The sequence below is a fragment of the Vipera ursinii genome (genome assembly GCF_947247035.1).
Source record: "Vipera ursinii genome assembly, chromosome: 8".
Taxonomy (NCBI): Eukaryota; Metazoa; Chordata; class Lepidosauria; order Squamata; family Viperidae; genus Vipera; species Vipera ursinii.
Window position 1 is genome coordinate 4,968,941 of NC_139519.1, and position 16,973 is coordinate 4,985,913.

The 16,973-nt window shown below is 48.2% G+C and overlaps 1 protein-coding gene across 1 annotated transcript in view; it reads right to left on the reverse strand.

Annotated features, from left to right (window-relative positions):
• Window positions 1–2,155: 2,155 nt before the first annotated feature.
• Window positions 2,156–16,973, reverse strand: part of SNRNP200 (small nuclear ribonucleoprotein U5 subunit 200) — a 50,463-nt gene continuing 35,645 nt past the window's right edge. The window contains exons 30-45 of the mRNA XM_083368322.1: window positions 16,061–16,221; window positions 14,891–15,115; window positions 12,979–13,170; window positions 12,072–12,250; window positions 11,758–11,909; window positions 10,078–10,186; window positions 9,126–9,234; window positions 8,223–8,412; window positions 7,910–8,074; window positions 7,682–7,803; window positions 7,105–7,248; window positions 6,779–6,955; window positions 5,872–6,032; window positions 4,358–4,439; window positions 4,138–4,230; window positions 2,156–2,642 (exon numbers count right to left, since the gene is read on the reverse strand). Of these exons, the coding sequence (XP_083224448.1) occupies window positions 2,499–2,642; window positions 4,138–4,230; window positions 4,358–4,439; window positions 5,872–6,032; window positions 6,779–6,955; window positions 7,105–7,248; window positions 7,682–7,803; window positions 7,910–8,074; window positions 8,223–8,412; window positions 9,126–9,234; window positions 10,078–10,186; window positions 11,758–11,909; window positions 12,072–12,250; window positions 12,979–13,170; window positions 14,891–15,115; window positions 16,061–16,221 (2,405 nt within the window). The 3' untranslated portion in view covers window positions 2,156–2,498. The remainder of the gene's footprint in view (window positions 2,643–4,137; window positions 4,231–4,357; window positions 4,440–5,871; window positions 6,033–6,778; window positions 6,956–7,104; window positions 7,249–7,681; window positions 7,804–7,909; window positions 8,075–8,222; window positions 8,413–9,125; window positions 9,235–10,077; window positions 10,187–11,757; window positions 11,910–12,071; window positions 12,251–12,978; window positions 13,171–14,890; window positions 15,116–16,060; window positions 16,222–16,973) is intronic.

Genomic DNA, 16,973 nt, shown 5'->3' on the forward strand with positions numbered 1-16,973 from the left:
TGTTGTTCATCTTGACTCCCTTTATTAAACTACAGCTTCCCCAACCTGTGCTCGAGTGGCTAGGAAAGACGGACTATTTCTCCGTACGTCTGGGGAAAACGAAGGCAACCGGGGCTGGGGAAAGCTGGGAAGGGAATTTCAAAGACTAGGATTGGCGTAGGCTTTCAGATGTACAAGTTTTTTTGCGAAGGATTGTCTACTTCAGGGGGGAAAAAATCCATTTACGATAGGCACGTGTTTTTTCTCTAGTCCTCTTCCCATTTCGTTTTTAAGAGCAACCGTCTCTAATCAAATTCTTCATTCTATAGGCCACATTTCTCATCATTTTCTCCACCTATCATCCAAATAAATCCTTGTTCTTTCTCATTCATTGAAATGTAGCTACGCAGAGTGCCAATCATCTTTTTCCCCCCCAAGCATTGCTGACGTTGCATTTCCTGCAAACCCATCTTTCCAGCAGGAAGACAAGTACAGAAAATCACAGTGCAGATTTCTGCTTCACTCCTTCCTCCTCTTGAAACTCCTGGCAGTGGAAAAAATGTATTAGGGATCCCCCCCGTTTCTCCAGACAAGTTGATTCAGCTTGCTTCCCCAGGATCAGAATAATCATATAGCTTTTGTATGTTCCACACCTGACCTGAAGGGATGAGTTGGGAGTGCTTAAATGTGAAACAAATATGCTCCAGTGAAAGCTCTTGATGGAAAAACAACACGCTATGTGAATGTGGAGACGCAGAGCACAGTGGTTAGAGGGCAGTATTGCAGGCTAATTCACTACCCACTGCCAGGAGTTCGATTCTGACCGGCTCAAGGTTGACTCAACCTTCCGTCCTTCCGAGGTCAGTAAAATGACCCAGATTGTTGGGGACAACGTACTGACGTTGTAAACTGCTTAGAAAGGGCTGCAAAGCACTATGAAGCGTTATGCTAATGCTAGTGCTATCTGCTGGTTGTGTACTGATAATGACTTATCTTTGGCCACAGACAAAGCCAAAAGGGTGGCTTTATTCTGACAGTTTAAAGTTGGATCTAAACACAGAAGAAAAAGACGTGCCCAATAGCCTTGCTGTAACAATCAAGCAAAAGTAATTTAACGAAGTCCTCTTGAGTCTCTCAAATACCCATTTGCAGTTAGTTCTATGATCTTTTGTTCCCCTTAACACGTAGCATTTCTTCCACTGATGCCTGTTCCTTGTAGCAAGAAAAACTATTTGCACGATCAATTACTGCAGTGGCCGAGTAATCTGCACCTTCTCTGGCATCACCTTCCTTTGACATAAAGACATACATGAAGCGGTACCACTTCCTGAGCCACATAAGGTAGTTCCGTAAAGGCTGTTGACACTGTTAGCACTGAGTGTCTCCTCTCCTGGATCCTAAACAGTTCAATGATTATTCCACTTGTACCTTTATAGTTTCTCATCTGATAGCTGTTCAATTTCCTGACATGCTTTGCTTCCTAGAATTCATTAATAGAATTTTGCCACTTTCCAAGTATTATAAACAGCTTTTTTCAAACCCTAACAGCATCTGTTCACTCTCTTATTACTAAGGAGCTGTTAAGAGCAGGCATGTCAAACTGCCCGCCCGCGGGCCGGATGCGTCACACCAATGGGGAAACAGTCGCAATACGTTGCATGACGTCATCATGTGACGTCGCAAGTTTGACATGCCTGTGTCAGAGTCAGGCAAAAAACCAGGAAGAGAGCCAGCTTTCAGCAGCATTGTAAAGCCTGCCTATTTGGTTTACTTGAATTCTGCTAAAACTGATGTAGATAGAATGCTGAAGATATACAATCTCTTACAAAATCTGCAGAGAACTGTTTTTTTGCTAATGAAAAGCAGCAAGGGAATAATTTTGTTAAGATTTAAAAGTGGTGGCTGCAGCTTCTTTACTTAGACCTTCTTGCCGAGAGGAATACTTTACTCAGGAGGGCAAGACTATATTTAGTTTCCTGCAATTGAGATTCCCCCCCCCCAAAAAAAAAGGATTCTAACTTTACACCAGATAATGAATAGCAAAGATTACAGATGTTCAAGACAAATGCAAATCCATGTAGTACAGAGGGTTGGGAATATTGAAAAGACATCAACAGGTATGCTGAACAAATATAACCACCTTCGCTTGCTTACCCTCCCCAAAAGATGATCTGAGTTAATTACTGGAAGTTTTTATTTTGGAAAATTAGCAGGATCTCAAAACTACTATCAATTCAGCTCATTTACTCAAAACATTGTACATAAAGCTACTGTTTGTTTTGCTGAATTTAAAAAAAGAAAAAGGTCAAAATGCTGGAAGAAACACAAAACAAGGGAATCCCTTCTACGCCTGTCGGTTGAAGCTTAGACGATGCAGGAAACCAGAAGACAGAGAACATCTACAGCACACATACAAAAACACCTTCCCAACCACCTATGGTGGTCCATCTGCTCCAAGAGAGTCCACAATGGCTTTATGGGTCCATCACAGATGATGATGATGATGTTCAGCGTGTCACTCAGTCGGAGTCGCTGTCACTCTCTGCCTCCTTTACATCCACGCTGAACTTATATTCCTGGTCACAGCCCATGTAGGCATCGCTCATGAAGTAAAGTGTGTAGTTGTGCGTCCCAGTGGCCGGGGCCACAAAATCCAGTTTCACCTAAATAGCATAAGAATAGGGTTTTTAGAACAAGTCAGATCACAAGGGACTGATGTGGTGAGAGTTTGCCTGCAAAAAGCTCACAGTGCAAAAACAGCTCAAAGCGATTGGTGTCCCTTTGGGAAAAGCATGAAAAGCAGGCAGGTTGAATCAGCTAAGGGCTACAACAACATCAGGGGCACTTCGTGCTTTGTTTAACTTCTTAAGGTTTCACCTTGACATTTCAGTCCAGATGTTTTTAAAACCTACAAGCCCACAAGCAGGACAATGGACATTACAGAATGTGAGACAGGAAAAAGTGACACAGGGGACAGAATTCAGCTTCAAAGAATCTTGGTTTCAATAGAAGTGAATAGGTTGAACTGACGGGTCCTTGATGCTCTCTGAATTTGGTGGTTTTCTGGTGTGAATGTGTGTGTGCGCACGCGCACACACACACACACACACACACACAAACGTATTTGAAGTTAGTAAAGATAAAAACGATGCTGCTCTCTGAATTTGGTGGTGTACATAAACGTAAAGGTTCCCCCGCACATGCATGCTAGTCGTTTCCGACTCTAGGGGGCCGGTGCTCATCTCCGTTTCAAAGCCAAAGAGCCAGCGCTTGTCCGAGGACGTCTCCGTGGTCATGTGGCCGGCATGACTAGACGCCAAAGGCACACGGAACGCTGTTACCTTCCCACCATAGTGGTCCCTATTTTTTACGTGCTTTCGAACTGCTAGGTTGGCAGAAGCTGGGACGAGTAACAGGCGCTCACTCTGTTACGTGGCACTCGGGATTTGACCCGCAAAACTGCCGACCGCTGTTGACATCATCAGAGCAAGGGCTGAATGATAAGGGAGTCAATACACACACTTGTATGGCAGTTACAACGTTCGAATTGTGGAATGTGGGTGTGGCCTGTTCGTGACAAGCTCGTGTGTGTGTGTGTGTGTGTGTGTGTGTGTGTGTATGGCTGCACTGTCTGATAAGCCTGTGAATTTTAGCTTATCACTATCCAGCAAACCACTTCCAGAAGAAAAGGTCTGTAAATGTAAAGTCTAGCCCATCTTCTTCCTTCTTCCTCCACCGATTTCCTTCCCTGGTTTTCTACTGTTATTCCAAAGCATCAGCATTACTGAAAAAAGCACTGGAAAAAATTCCAATGGCCCTTGAGTAAGATTGGCCTTTCCCTGATCACAAGAATATATTGTTCAAAAAGCTTGCTTTTATAGTCAAGATTAGCCTTTAACATAAATACTGAAAATCCTGCCTAACGCTGGTCTTCAACTGCTCGGCCTCCTGACCACCAAGGCTCACCACTAACGTCCTATCACGCTCCCTAGAATGCCCTGGCTTTTAAGCTTACACCCGTGCAAGCCGTGTATCAAAAGAGTATCGAAAGGCTTTAAGGGAAGGAGAACGTAGCAAGGCGAAGAGAGAGATGCTGGTTCCCCACGTCTTCAAAGCGCCCCTGCCTTTTGCCCTCTCTGCAAGCACTGCTGGTCTCACCTTGGCCTTCTGCTGCAGCGTCAGTCGCTTGATGGAAATGAGGCTGTTGGATTTGGAGTCACCAATCACCACCCACCAGCCTTCCTCGCGTTTCTGCAGGAAAGAAGCAGCAAAGTGGGGCACGCAAAGTGTGTTCTCGGCCCCGACAGGCCCTCGGCCTCTTCCAGAAGCTGAATCGGCCGTAGGCTTCCCAGAATCTTTCTCCCAGGACTCTACTTACCTGTGGGAACAACGGGGCAATCACTGGCCCGGTCACTTCCTCCTCTCGCTCCAACTGCACCAGCACAACCACAGGTCCTCCACTGGAGAAACAAAGAGAGTAGACTCGCACGTTTCCACGGAACTGTTTAGCCTTTACTCCCTTCCCAGTCCACTACAGGCAAGAGGCTGAGGAATCCACAGAGTGTTCTGTTCCAGCCTACGACCGGTCCTGTTTGTGTGTCAGGGACAACCCCTTTTTTCTTTTAACAATCAACAGGCTGGAAAAAACCCAACCCAAATTTATTCCAAATAATAAAGTCTTTCAAACAAAAAAGCAGGAGAATATTTTCTTCAATAAATGATTCAAAGCATCAAACAAAAGTGAACAAACAAGAGTTAAACAGAAGTAGCAAGAACAGACCAGGATTCCCTTAGAAAGTCTCCAAACGGTTGCCTTCAGCAACCAGCCCCGCCCACACCTTCCCCTTTTATTATCAGTCCCAAGGCGTGGCTTCTCACTGCCTTCTCCTCCTCTCACTGAGTTGCCTCATTGATTTTCTCTGCCCTAGTGGATTGCCTTCTGCTTCTAGCGTCTCTGAACAGATTCAGCTGTGACTCCTCTGAGTCCGACACCTCGTACTCACATAGCTGAGCCTCATGAGGAACACGACTGGAGGGGCCAGGCTGAGAGTCCTGAAGTGCATCAGAGCCTCTCTCTGACACCGAAGGCTCTCCAAACCCCTCCTCCTCCTCCTCCTCCTCCTCCTCCTCCGATTCTTCAGACTCAGCTGCTGGGAGCATAGGCTGACACTGAATCACAACACAGAGTGCTAAAACCTTGGCGGTTTCCAGCATGGAATTCTGTCCCATAGATTTTTTTTTTGTTGGTGCCTTCAAGTCAGTCTTGACTCCCAGGGACTGCCTGGACATCCCTGCAGTTTTCTTGACAAGGTTTTCCAAAGTGGTTTGCTGTTACCTGCTTCCTAGGCTACCCAGCTGGCTTTGTGCCTAAGACAGAACTAGAACTCACAGTCTCCCAATTTCTAGCCTGATGCCTTAACCACTATACCAAACTAGCTCTCACAGAAAGTTTGTCAATTTGAAGGTAGACAAAGAGCCTCTGAATGCCCAACTTAATTTTGGGGGAAAAATGGAGAACCTGAAAAAATGCATGACTATTAGGGAGCATCTTAGAAAGTCCAAAGCATTTCGTGTTCTTCTAAAACTAAGTTTAAAAGTTCTATAATAGTTCCTCAGTACAAATTGCTGCAACGCTGGTTACCAAATTTGTCATTCTTTAGCTTGCACCACCCACTCACCCAATGACAAAGTAGCTCACTCTGTAACTGAAGAGCCAATCCCTTCCTTTAGCCTCAGGCCCTGTTCTCCCCTACCTGTCTCTCCTCACCAGCAGCAAAGCCCATTCAACAAGACTCGCCTCTATCCGTAAGCAACGAGAATAGAAAAAATGCAAACTGCTACTACAAGCTACATCACCAAAGTCCTCTTGCAGCCTTCCCCTGGCTGTCTTACCTGCGGATGCCGTCCTTTTCCACCACCTCATAGGAGAGTTCAATGTTGGGGTAGCGGTTGCAGAAGCGAGCCACGTCTGCAATCTGGGCGTCGGAGAGCTGAAGCAGGGCGTTGCGGTCCTCGTCTTCCATCTCCATAATGTCAAACACACTCTCCACTCCCTATGCAGAACGGCAGGTGGAGGATAAGCAGAGAATGGCAGCCCAAGGGGAAAAGCTGCCGGGTTACAGCGTCATTCCAAGAGCCCCCGACACCCACACCGCACTCAGGATCAGCTGACCCATGGATGAGGATCAGCTGGAGGCGCTGTTGAGGTCCCACCTGTGGGATGACTCTTAAGCCCACCTGTTTTTGGCAACGGCAGGGAGGGAAGAAAGCAGGGTGAACCACCCACCCACGCCTGTCATTCTAGGAGCAGTCAGGCAGTTTCTGAGAATAAATTCTCCAGGCTGCAAGAGGTTCATGGCACTTTGGGTAAAAGAGACCTCCTTCGGGGTCAGACCAAGCTAGAGCATCTTGAATTGCTGCCCTTTGGGAGGACCTGCTCCCCAAAACGCCCCCCCCACAAAGAGCTAGCAATGTTCCACAAATTGGGCTCCTCCCTGGCTCTCAATCCTTCCCCAGGAAAGACAAGAGGCAGCGGAAAGCTGCCTGCTAACTTCGGCACTGGAAAATAGACAGCTGGAGTCCAGAATGCTATTCAAGCAGGCCGGATATAAATCTTGTAAAGAAATGGGGCTGGTGAAAAATTCCTTTTTTTTTTTTTTAAACTCTCATTGCAACTGGGCCCTCCACTGTGAACCGTGTCCCGCTGTGCCCAGTCGGCGGGGCCTCTCCTGCCCTTTTTCTGGGCTGCTTCGCTGCTCTTCCTACCTCGCCAAAAGGGGGGGGGCGGGTCAGTCCTCACCTTCTCCGTGCAGCGCTTGATGTGTTCGGAGGTGAAGTGGGGCAGCTGCTTCAGGTAGGAGTCCTTCGACCACATGGCCTGTGTGACCATCTGGGCCAGCTCCATGGCAGCCAGGGCGGGGCTGAGCCAGCCGTTGCTGGAGAGGACGTCGACGCAGGCTTGGATCAGCCGGATGGCCTGGGCGGGGGCAGAATCGGCTTAGTGCCCCAGGTGCAGCAGGAAGAAGCCCCCGCTGGCTCCCCGGCTGGACAAGACTCCTGCCCCAGGGCACGTTTCCGTTCCCCCACCCCTCTTCCCCCCACCCGTCCTCCCCCACCGCTCTGCACCTTGCTCAGAATCTCCTCGGTGTCTGACTGGAGCTCTGCGCTTAACTGCATCCGTGACAGGTGTGCTTGCAAAAGGAGGTTGGTTTTGACGTGGGGGTCGTTGAACTTAGGGTTATTCAGCTTGTGGGGCACTTTCTGGGCCAGCTGGAAAAGGAAGGGAAGCGGGAGTCTTCTGAGTCATCAAACACAACTGTACACTGGCGCGAGCTGCCCTCCCCACGTGCTGCCCACCGATGCCCCTCTTACGAGGATGGAAGCTACTGAAATTGGGAGTTTAGATTAGGCAAAAAATACCCTGGGGGAAAAACAGGTGGGGTTCTGCAATAAATGCACAGCCACCTCTCTGTTGGTGAGCTTATCTGAGGTCTTAAATTTATAAGCTGCCCATCTCACCACCGAGCAGTAGAGAATTCCTCCTAAGGACCCCACCCCACCCCCAGGGCTTTCCTTGCTAGGGAAAGCCCCCCGTGGGCTGGCCATAAGAGGCGTAACGACTTAAGTAACTCACCAAGCAACCCCAGAAAACCTGTAAGGCAACCAGGAACTTCCCTTGGCACGGAGATCATTCTTCCCTTACCTGCCGCAAGAGATTGTCCTCGTGGTGCCTGATAGGAATATTCTCATATTCTGCAGCATTGGAGATAATTTCAATCAGACCTCTCACTTTGGTCTTGGCATTCAGGGACATGCTGAAGAGTTCTAGAGGGAAGAATTTGAGGAAGAGAAGTGGCCATCAGATGCCAAGCTGCAGGCTCAGGCTGAGGCAGCAAGGGACACGGGCCCCCCTCTTCCCCAGACTCCTTACCGATGGTGGTATAGTTGATGTAATAATAAGCGGCAATCATCCCAAGATTCAGAGGTGCCACGTCCATCTCGTCTTCGACACTGATGCACTTGGACTGTTCCAGATCACTCAGAGTTTGTTCCACTAACTCGGAAAGGTGATCAGAGAGATGCCGGTGGGACACACCTGGGCAGAGGACAAATCCAAGTCAGAAGCCGCATATTTGGGAAAGGCTGGGAAACTGTATGGGAGCTGCCCAGAGCGGGTCAGGGGAGACAGTCAGGAAAAAAAACCCAAAACCCCACAAATAGTATTGGGACACCGCCCCTTTCACCTTGCAGATTGTAATAGTTGGGGTTCTGGGTCATCCTGCGGTACAAGAAGGTCCAGGTGAGGTAGTCCACGGCGTCCTGCTTGTTCTCAATGGTCTTGGTGACAATTTCAGCATTGAAGTGATCATGCATGCAGTGGTCAAGGTGAGACTCCACGGGAAGAGGCTCGTAGAGGAACTTTTTGAAGAAATCCTTGAAGGGAAGAGCCAAAATGGTATTTAGCATGGGAAAAACAGCCCGCTTCTTAAGGTTCTGCTCCAGGGCAAAGGACTGCAGACTGGAAGAGAATCTGCTCCAAACAAATCAAGCCACTACGCATCCTGGAAAATCAATGAAGGATCCCAGGGGTGCAGGCTTTTGCAGCCAGTGTCAGTCAAGCAGCGATGAGTGTTCAGGCTGAATGACCACGATTTAGTTGTCTGATGTCCTAACATTAAGAGCTATTTAATCTTGAAGTGGCAAAAAAATAAATAAATTCTACAGCGGCATCAGAAAGAATATCTAGCACTATCCTATCTCAAAGACGAGCCAATCAGGAACCAGGTCTCTTGAGGTTCTCAAAAGCAGGTCAGTCAGAAATCTACCTATGTAAAGAACCAATCAACGGTCGGGTTAAAGGACGGCCCAATCAGGAACTGGTTCTCTTGGAATTTCCTCAAAACAGATCAATCGGAAGTCTATCTAGAGAAGGAAGCAAACTGCTTGGGCTCTGGGGACAAGGATCAATCAGAGATCGGCATGCTCCCTTCATATACAAGAGCTCGGTGTTGCCTACGAGCTGCTGGCAAAACATGAGGGCCCACCCAGACTAAAAGCTCTTCCCAGCAAGAAGGATCCCACGTTCTAGGAGCCCTACTGAGCTCCTAAGCAGCAGAGGAATCCACCTGCTTCCCACCTTTGCTCACCTTCTTGGACCCTTGGCACATAATAACACAGCGTCCCTCATCATCCTGCAATGGGCGGTTAGCACGGCCCACCATCTGAAGAACATCATAGATTGGATAGTCCACATACCTGGCACAAGGAGAACAATTAAGTCAGTTAAGAATCTCGTTAACTGTTTGGGGGAGGGACTGGAATCGAGCTGGATTGAAGGATGTTAATTAATGTCTTTGTACGTGACAAAGGTCAGCAGTAAACAGAGAAAGCGGCTGTGATTTCAACTAATTAATGAAAGCCCCACTTACATTCTGTGACCTCTTTGTGAACAGAGGAGATCATGCACCTTTAACTGCATTAACCCTGAATCCATGTTTTTACACATGTCTCACATACTCCAACGTGAATATTTTAAAGGTCAAATCGCATTTGCACCTAGAGGCAACTCTAAATCTTGCAGCAATCACTCTGGACATTATAATAAAGATGTAAAGCACAAGGGTCTGTATTTTAATCTTAATTAAGTGAACTGTCAACCTGAAGGGAGACCAACTTCCAGTTCACTGGACCAGTATTTCAGCAGCAAACTTTTAAGGATTCTTTGGGGGGGAAAAAGAGAGCCAGTTTGGAATAGTGGTTAAGGCAACAAGCTAGAAAGTTGGAGGCTGTGAGTTCTAGTTCTGCCTTAGCCATGAAAGCCAGCTGGGTGATTTTGATCCAGTCACTCTCTCTTAGCCCAACCCACCTTTTTGTTTTGGGAAAAATAAGGGGTGGAAGGTTTGTGGGCTATATTTGCCACCTTGAGTTACTTATAAAGATAATAAAGGCAGGATATTAAATAAATAAAAATTAAAAAATAAATTTAAAAAAATCACCAAGTGAATCCAATTAACTCCCTCTGAATTCCCCATCACACCCCAAACTGCAAACCGCTTAGTGGCAGCTTCAGACAACCCTTTTCCGGCACCCTTCACTCACGCGTGGATCTTCCCATTGTAGTACTGCGTGTCCATGATGATCACCAGGTGGGCTGCTAAATTCATTCCCCAACAGAGGCTCCGGGAAGCCACCACAACCTGGATGGCCCCTAAGAACAAACCACAAAGAGGGAACACTCCAGAGCTGAAACAACCACCATGGGACATATTCATTCAGCTGCCTGCAAAGAAAAGCCCCTAATAGCCAGAGTACAAATAAACTTCCATAGCTTGGAGGAAGTATGTCAAGTCTGCTACTACCTAGAGCAGGGCTTTTCAACCTTTTCACCCATTGTACCACTTTTAGGATATGGCAACATCCGAGTACCAACAGTCGCCTAGCAAGGTGTCAAAAACTTGGATGACCAAAAAAAAAAAAAGGAAAAAAGTACAGGTAGTTCTCGACTTACAAGAGTTTGCTTAGTGACTGTTTGACATTACAACGGCACTGAAAAAAGTGCCCCCCCCCAAGCCACAGCTGAGCAAGACGCCTGCCTGCCCGCCCGGCGACGCTCTTCCTCCTGTCCGAGGTTTTCATTGTTGTGAGCATTTCTGTTGAGGATTGGCAGCGGGGGCGGGGTGGGGTGGGGGGTGTTTGCAGCAGGTTTTGGTCACTTCACATGACCCTGGGACACTGTGACCATCATAAATACGAATCAGTTGCCAAGCATCTGAATGTAAATCACAAGACCCTGGAGATGCTGCAACATTCCAGCTGATGGGCGCTTCTTCTGGGCTCAACAAAGCGCCAGGATCAGCGCCAGCTGGATCCTGGCGTTGATCCTGGCCCTTCCGCTGAGCCCTGACAGCCCTGCAGCTCCAGCCATCTGGAGTGCTGGTGCGGTGCTGCCACCAGCTCATTCCCCTCCCCCGCTACCACTTTTCTAAGATGGTCACGTACCACCTACCAGGTGCCAATGTACCACAGGTGGTACCTGTACCACTGGTTGAAAAGCCCTGTTCTAGAGCAGCACCTTCATTTCTGTTACGGCTGACCAGAAGCATCTTCCAATATGTAACTGGTGTTCACCCACTGCACCTCACAGCTACCAAATCAGCAAGATACAGGTAATCCTCGACTTGCGACCACCAGTGACCCCCAAAGTTCTGTTGTTAAGTGAGACATTTGTTAAATGAGCTTTGCCCCATTTTACGACTTTTCTTGCCACAGTGAATCACTGCAGCTGCTAAGTTAGTAACAGGGTAGTTAAGTGAATCTGGCTTCCCCATTGACTTTGCTTGTCAGAAGGCCGCAAAAGGGGATCACGTGACCCCGGGACGCTGCGACCGTCATAAATATGAGTCAGTTGCCAAGCCCCCGAATTTTGATCATGTGACCATGGAGATGCTGCAACGGTCGTAAGTGTGAAAAAGGGTCATAGGTTTTCTCAGTGCCATTGTAACTTTGAACTGTCGCTAAACGAACTGTTGTTAAGTCAAGGACTAAATGTACACTTTTGATTATTTCTTCTCTGCAGATTGTTTATTTCCAGTGGAAACTTAAAAGCATACCCTCCTCGCGGCCTTTTCCTGCAACGTTAACAGTTTACTAGCTAATCTTTCCAGCAGAAGGGATTTGACATATTAAGTTGTTTCCCTGTGAATCTGATGGGTTGTGGTTTTTTATTCCAAGTAAGGCCTATTTGGGCCCAACTGGCTTTGCTTTTCCTTGACGGTTTACCTGAGCTAAACAGCTGCTCCACCACTCTTCGCTCCATTGAGGTCAGCCCCTCGTGCAGGTAGCCCACCCCGTTCACCACCGTCTCTTTCAAGGTATTGTCGTTCAGTTTGTCCACGTACGGAGCCACGTCCTTCTCAGTGCAGTGCAGAAACCTGTCGAGACAGGAAGCCAGGCAAATCAGATCAGATCAGATAAGCCAGATCTCAGCCAGCTTTTCCTTTGCAAAGGAGAACGTGGCTTTGTCGAGGGCCGGACTCTGCCAGGCAGAAGCAAGCAGGAACGGGAGTCGAGTTCGAAGCACACTCAAAGTCTACCTGTGTCTCTGGACATCTGAAGCGCAGGTGGTGAGGATGTCAATGGCCGTCAGCCGGGTCTGCTTGCGCGAGGGAACGAACACAATGACCGGCTTCTTCGGAGAGTGTTTCATGATCGCATGGTAAACCGGCTTCGCCATGGAGAGCAGGCGGGTCTGCGTGTGGCTGATGTTGAAGCCCTGAGCAAAAGAAAGGAAGGAAACCAAGGCAGGATGACAATCGCATCAAATCTACTGGCTGGGCAAACTTTAAAAGGAAGAACTGCAATTAAAGCCCACTGACAGCATGGAAGGGGAAGCTGAGGTTTGAGTAGCTCCAGAAAGGAACGGAAAGGGAATCTGTGTCAGGTCCACCAGCGTGTCCTGCCATTCTGTGGAAAGGTGGGGGTGGGGGGGAGGAATGTTTGCTGGCATCTTTCACATGCTTTCACTTTTGCTATAACCGCTTGGGAATTAGGGAGGGAGATTGTCTTCAGAGACGGAGCAGACTCTCTCCCAGCCAGTTCCAGCCTGGCTTCAAGGCCGCCAGGCCCTGAGGATGCCCTGTTATCTGCCTAGCACCTCAGCATTCTCAAAACAACCTTGCGGCATCACACTGGCTGCTGATAGACCGGTCAGGGGATGGATTTGGGGAAACGGAAGAACTGCTTTGAGCTTTGCGCGGGGCTCTCGGATTTCGCCTGACTTTTCTCCATCCACTTTCTCTCAGTAAAAGTTCTTGTGATTCAATTCGACAGAGCCAAGAGTTTTGCTTTCCTGAGGGACCAGCTGGGTAGCTCCTTACCCTTTGCTTTGCCTAATAAGATGCAAAGCATCTCTCAATCAACGAAGGTGGATGCAGAGGTAAACTGAGTAATGGACTGATTTTCAGGAGCTCCGTGTGGGTGGAGCTGGCCCACTGGACTTACTTGGATGTGCAGCTCCAGAGGTACAGGGCGCACATTGGGGTGGAAATTGAAGGTGGCTGTAGCACTGCAACCAAGCCAATGGGCCACATCCTTGGCATTGGACAAGGAGGAGCTGAGGGCCACAATTCGGATGGGCCGCTCGATCTGGGAGGAGATGTAGCGCATTCGGGAACAGATCACCTCCAGGACTGGCTGTGAAAAGAAACCAAAGAGAGATAAGTTACATCAGGGACACCCAATCTAGCAATTAGGGACAAGTGAGGAAGAAAGGCATGCGATGAAGTGCTGAACTTCACCCAACTTTCGCTGAAGAAATGAAGAAATCACCCAGAGCTCTATCAATGAGCAAGAACTGCATTAGGTCAGGGGGTGGAGGTCAACAATGGATTATCAGTCACAATCCCACACATCAGTGTTTCTCAATCTTGGCCCCTTGAAAATGGACTTCAATTCCCAGAATTCCCCAGCCAGCATAGCTGGCTGAGGAATTTTGGGAGTTGAAGTCCACCCCTCTTCAAGGGGCCAAGGTGGAAAACCATTGCCATACATATCTACACATTTTCAGTCTCTTAGGAAAACAAAAGAGGGATTCAAAATGGCAACTATTTAGGCCATCTACAATCCTGTCCCCGAAGGAACGAAGGGACTGCAGATGTGGTGAACTGGGTGAGATGAAACTCTCTGGCTGTTTTCTGGAAACTTAATTTACAAGGAGAGCTTGCTTTCTTAGTACTCAGATCTTTACTCATTTGAACCTATCTCCGACATAATACATTTTAAAAAGACTATATCAGATGTCCTTTTAATAACCTGGTTTACTGAACAGTGGATTTCATTCCCGCAGTAAGGAAGAATCAGTTGTCAGTATCCAGGTAGAGATGTGCTACCACAGATGTGCTACCACAATTTTAGACCAGAGATGACTACATCCTCAATCACATTATGCAAAGCCATTATCCTTGAGGAAGGTAAATGTGTCTTATTAAACAGCGTTCCCCAATGTTTCTGGCTTTGTAGACTTGGTGGTGGGTGGTGGTGGTGATGGGGAATGGTTCACGCAAGTGGCCAGCGTGTGCCTGGGTGGCTCCATTTGCACAAGCAGCTTTCACATGTGCCTGCCGCTCACGCAGAGCGTGTCTGCACACACTTGCTGGATGCTGGCACAAATGTATGCACGCGCACGCTCGCTGGCTGTTTCCACGGCCCAGTTGCAAACCCCTCAGGGCCCAACAGGTTGGAGACCCCTGGTTAAAAAAAGCCTGTTGCTGAAACACGCCACACACCTGGCAGCAAACCCCAATGGCTTCCTTTGCAAATTGCACTAACATCCAGAGGAGAGGTAGGAGTCCAGATGAGACAGATCCCTACGTGCCTGCTTTCCTCTTAAAAGAAGCAGTGGAAGTGTTTTTCAAGCAGGAAAAATAGGGTGGCTTGGAGCAAAAACACCCCCGTGTGCACCTCTCAGTAAACTGGGGTTGATGTCTTGCAGGTCATTACACGGCGTGAAGTACTGCCCCAGTTGGTTGGGGAGGAAAGAAGGGAAATTGCTCACCCGAAATTTCTAACACAAGCACTGAAAAAAACCTTTCACAGTCGGAGACCTGCCTTTCTCTACCACGCGAGGCAAAATTGTCCAACTAGGTTGGAGGGAAAGAACCAAAGCTTCAGGATACAGGCATCTTCTCCATGAAAGAATAGAGCAGGGCTCTTCAAACCTGGCCCTTTTATGGCTTGTGGACTTCAACTCCCAGAATTCCTCAGCCAGGCACGCGTGCCTGGCTGAGGAATTCTGGGAGTTGAAGTCCACAAGCCATAAAAGGGCCAGGTTTGAAGACCCCTGGAATAGAGCAAAAGGAAGCTGTGCCCAACACTCCCCCTCCAAACAGAGCGATTTTCTCGGCTGGAAACTCACCCCGTTCTCGCCTCCAATGAGGTGGACTTCGTCCACAATGAAGAGATTGACGTTCTGCACGTTTTTGCGCTGCTTCCATCGCCGGGACAGGATGTCCCACTTTTCCGGGGTGCTGATGATGATGTTGCCCTTGCCCAACAACTTCAAGTCAGTGCTGGTCTCCCCCGTCAACAAGACGACTTTGAGCAGCCGCTCTTGGAATTTCTCGTACCAATCCAGGAAGATCTGCCTCAGAGAAGGAAGGAAGGAAGGAAGAGGAAGATGAGAACATCTCAAGAGGTCCTCCAGGTCGAACCTCAGCTAGCTGGGCCCCTTCTAGTCTCGCCAAACCCCCACCCCACCCTTCCTCCTTTTCACATCTGCTGCCTACGAGACTCTCTGTAGAGCAGGGCTGGGGAACTGTGGCCCTTGTATGACTTGTGGACTTCAACTCCCAGAATTCCTGAGCCAGCCACGGGTCAAGAAGGGGCCAAAGTGTTTTCCATGCTGGCTAGGAATTCTGGAAGTTGAAGTCCACGAGTTATACAAGGGCCAATACGGTTCCCCAGCCTTCCTGCAGAGTGAGCAACCTCCATTGAGTGCTGATCTGTTCCCTTCCGTGTGTGTGTGTGTGTGTGTGTGTGTGTAAAAATAAATAAAAATGGGGAGAGCGGATACTTAATGTTACATGTATTGACAGCAGCGAGAATTATGTATGCCCAATATTGGAAAAATGAAAAGTTACCGACTGAAGAAGTATTAATGAAGAAAATATTGGATTGTGCAGAAATGGATAGATTAACCCTAGAGATTAAAGAGGAAGGACATTCAGTTTACTATAGAACTTGGAATAAATTCTATCAATGGCTAGATAAGGGAGTTAGAGAGAAAGGAATGTGACATGCAATTTTGAATGTATTTGAGTAAGAATAATACCATACATTGAAAACTTAGTACTGTTTATGATAATCTATTATGCCTATCATTGTTATTATTACTTTTATTTATATATATTTACCCAGACAATATGCTGTTTGCCAAATATTTAAAGTTACTGGGGGAAACCCCAACCCTCACCCCCAACCTTCCCTGTACCCTACCCCAAATTTCCATTCCCTTAGCCCTCTCTTTAACCTATAAAAACTAATAAAAAAAATTTCAAAAAAAAAAGGCTAGCCCAGAGCTCGGCACCTGTTCGGCAAGCGCCTCCATGGGAGTGATGTAGACGCAGCGTCCCTCCACGTTCTGCAGCAGCATCCTCAGGATGGCAAACTCCGCACAGATGGTCTTCCCACTGCCGGTTGGCGCGCCCACAAAGACGTTTTCGTCACTGTTGTAGACGGTGTTGAACACTAGACATGGAAAGAGCCGGACTGAACGCCTTGCAGGCATCACTGGGTGCTGCGGTTATGCCACAGGTGCAGCCAGGTGAGCGACAAGCACCAGATAGGGAAGCCATGCTCCTGTGCTATAAGGCAAGAGTTTTGACCATCTGCAATTCTGCAACGATGCGGTGGAATCCCCGGCTGACGGGGAGGGCCCTCTCTAGGGGGAGTAAGGAGACATTCCAGCTTGGAGTTGGTTCAGAGGAGGAAATGTATCAGTGATGGCGAACCTTTTGGAGACCGAGTGCCCAAACTGCAACCCAAAACCCACGTATGTATTGTTGGTGCCAGGTGGGTGTGGCCCATTGGGTGGGTGTGGCCCATTGGGTGGGCGTGGCTACGGTGGTAACAGTAGTCTGGGTGGGACTATAAACTTCACAATCAATTCCAACTTTGCGAGATCTTTTTTTTTCTGCAAGAAGCTGAAATTGATTCATTCTTTTTCTTTTTTCACACGGCAGCGGAGGCCTAAAGCGACAAGGTTTTCTCAAACCCAGCTGAAGGGCTAGGACTGAGGCGATGGTGCACGTGCCCACAGAGAGGGCTCTGCGTGCCACCTGTGCCATAGGTTCGCCACCACGGAAATATATCCCCAGGTCTACATCTGCTACTTCCCAAGGGACGGTGGACAATCTGGCAAGATTCTTGTAATATAGGTGATCAACAATGAAATATCCCCTTGAGCCTATTCGTGAGCTATTCTGCCTGCACACGCCCGA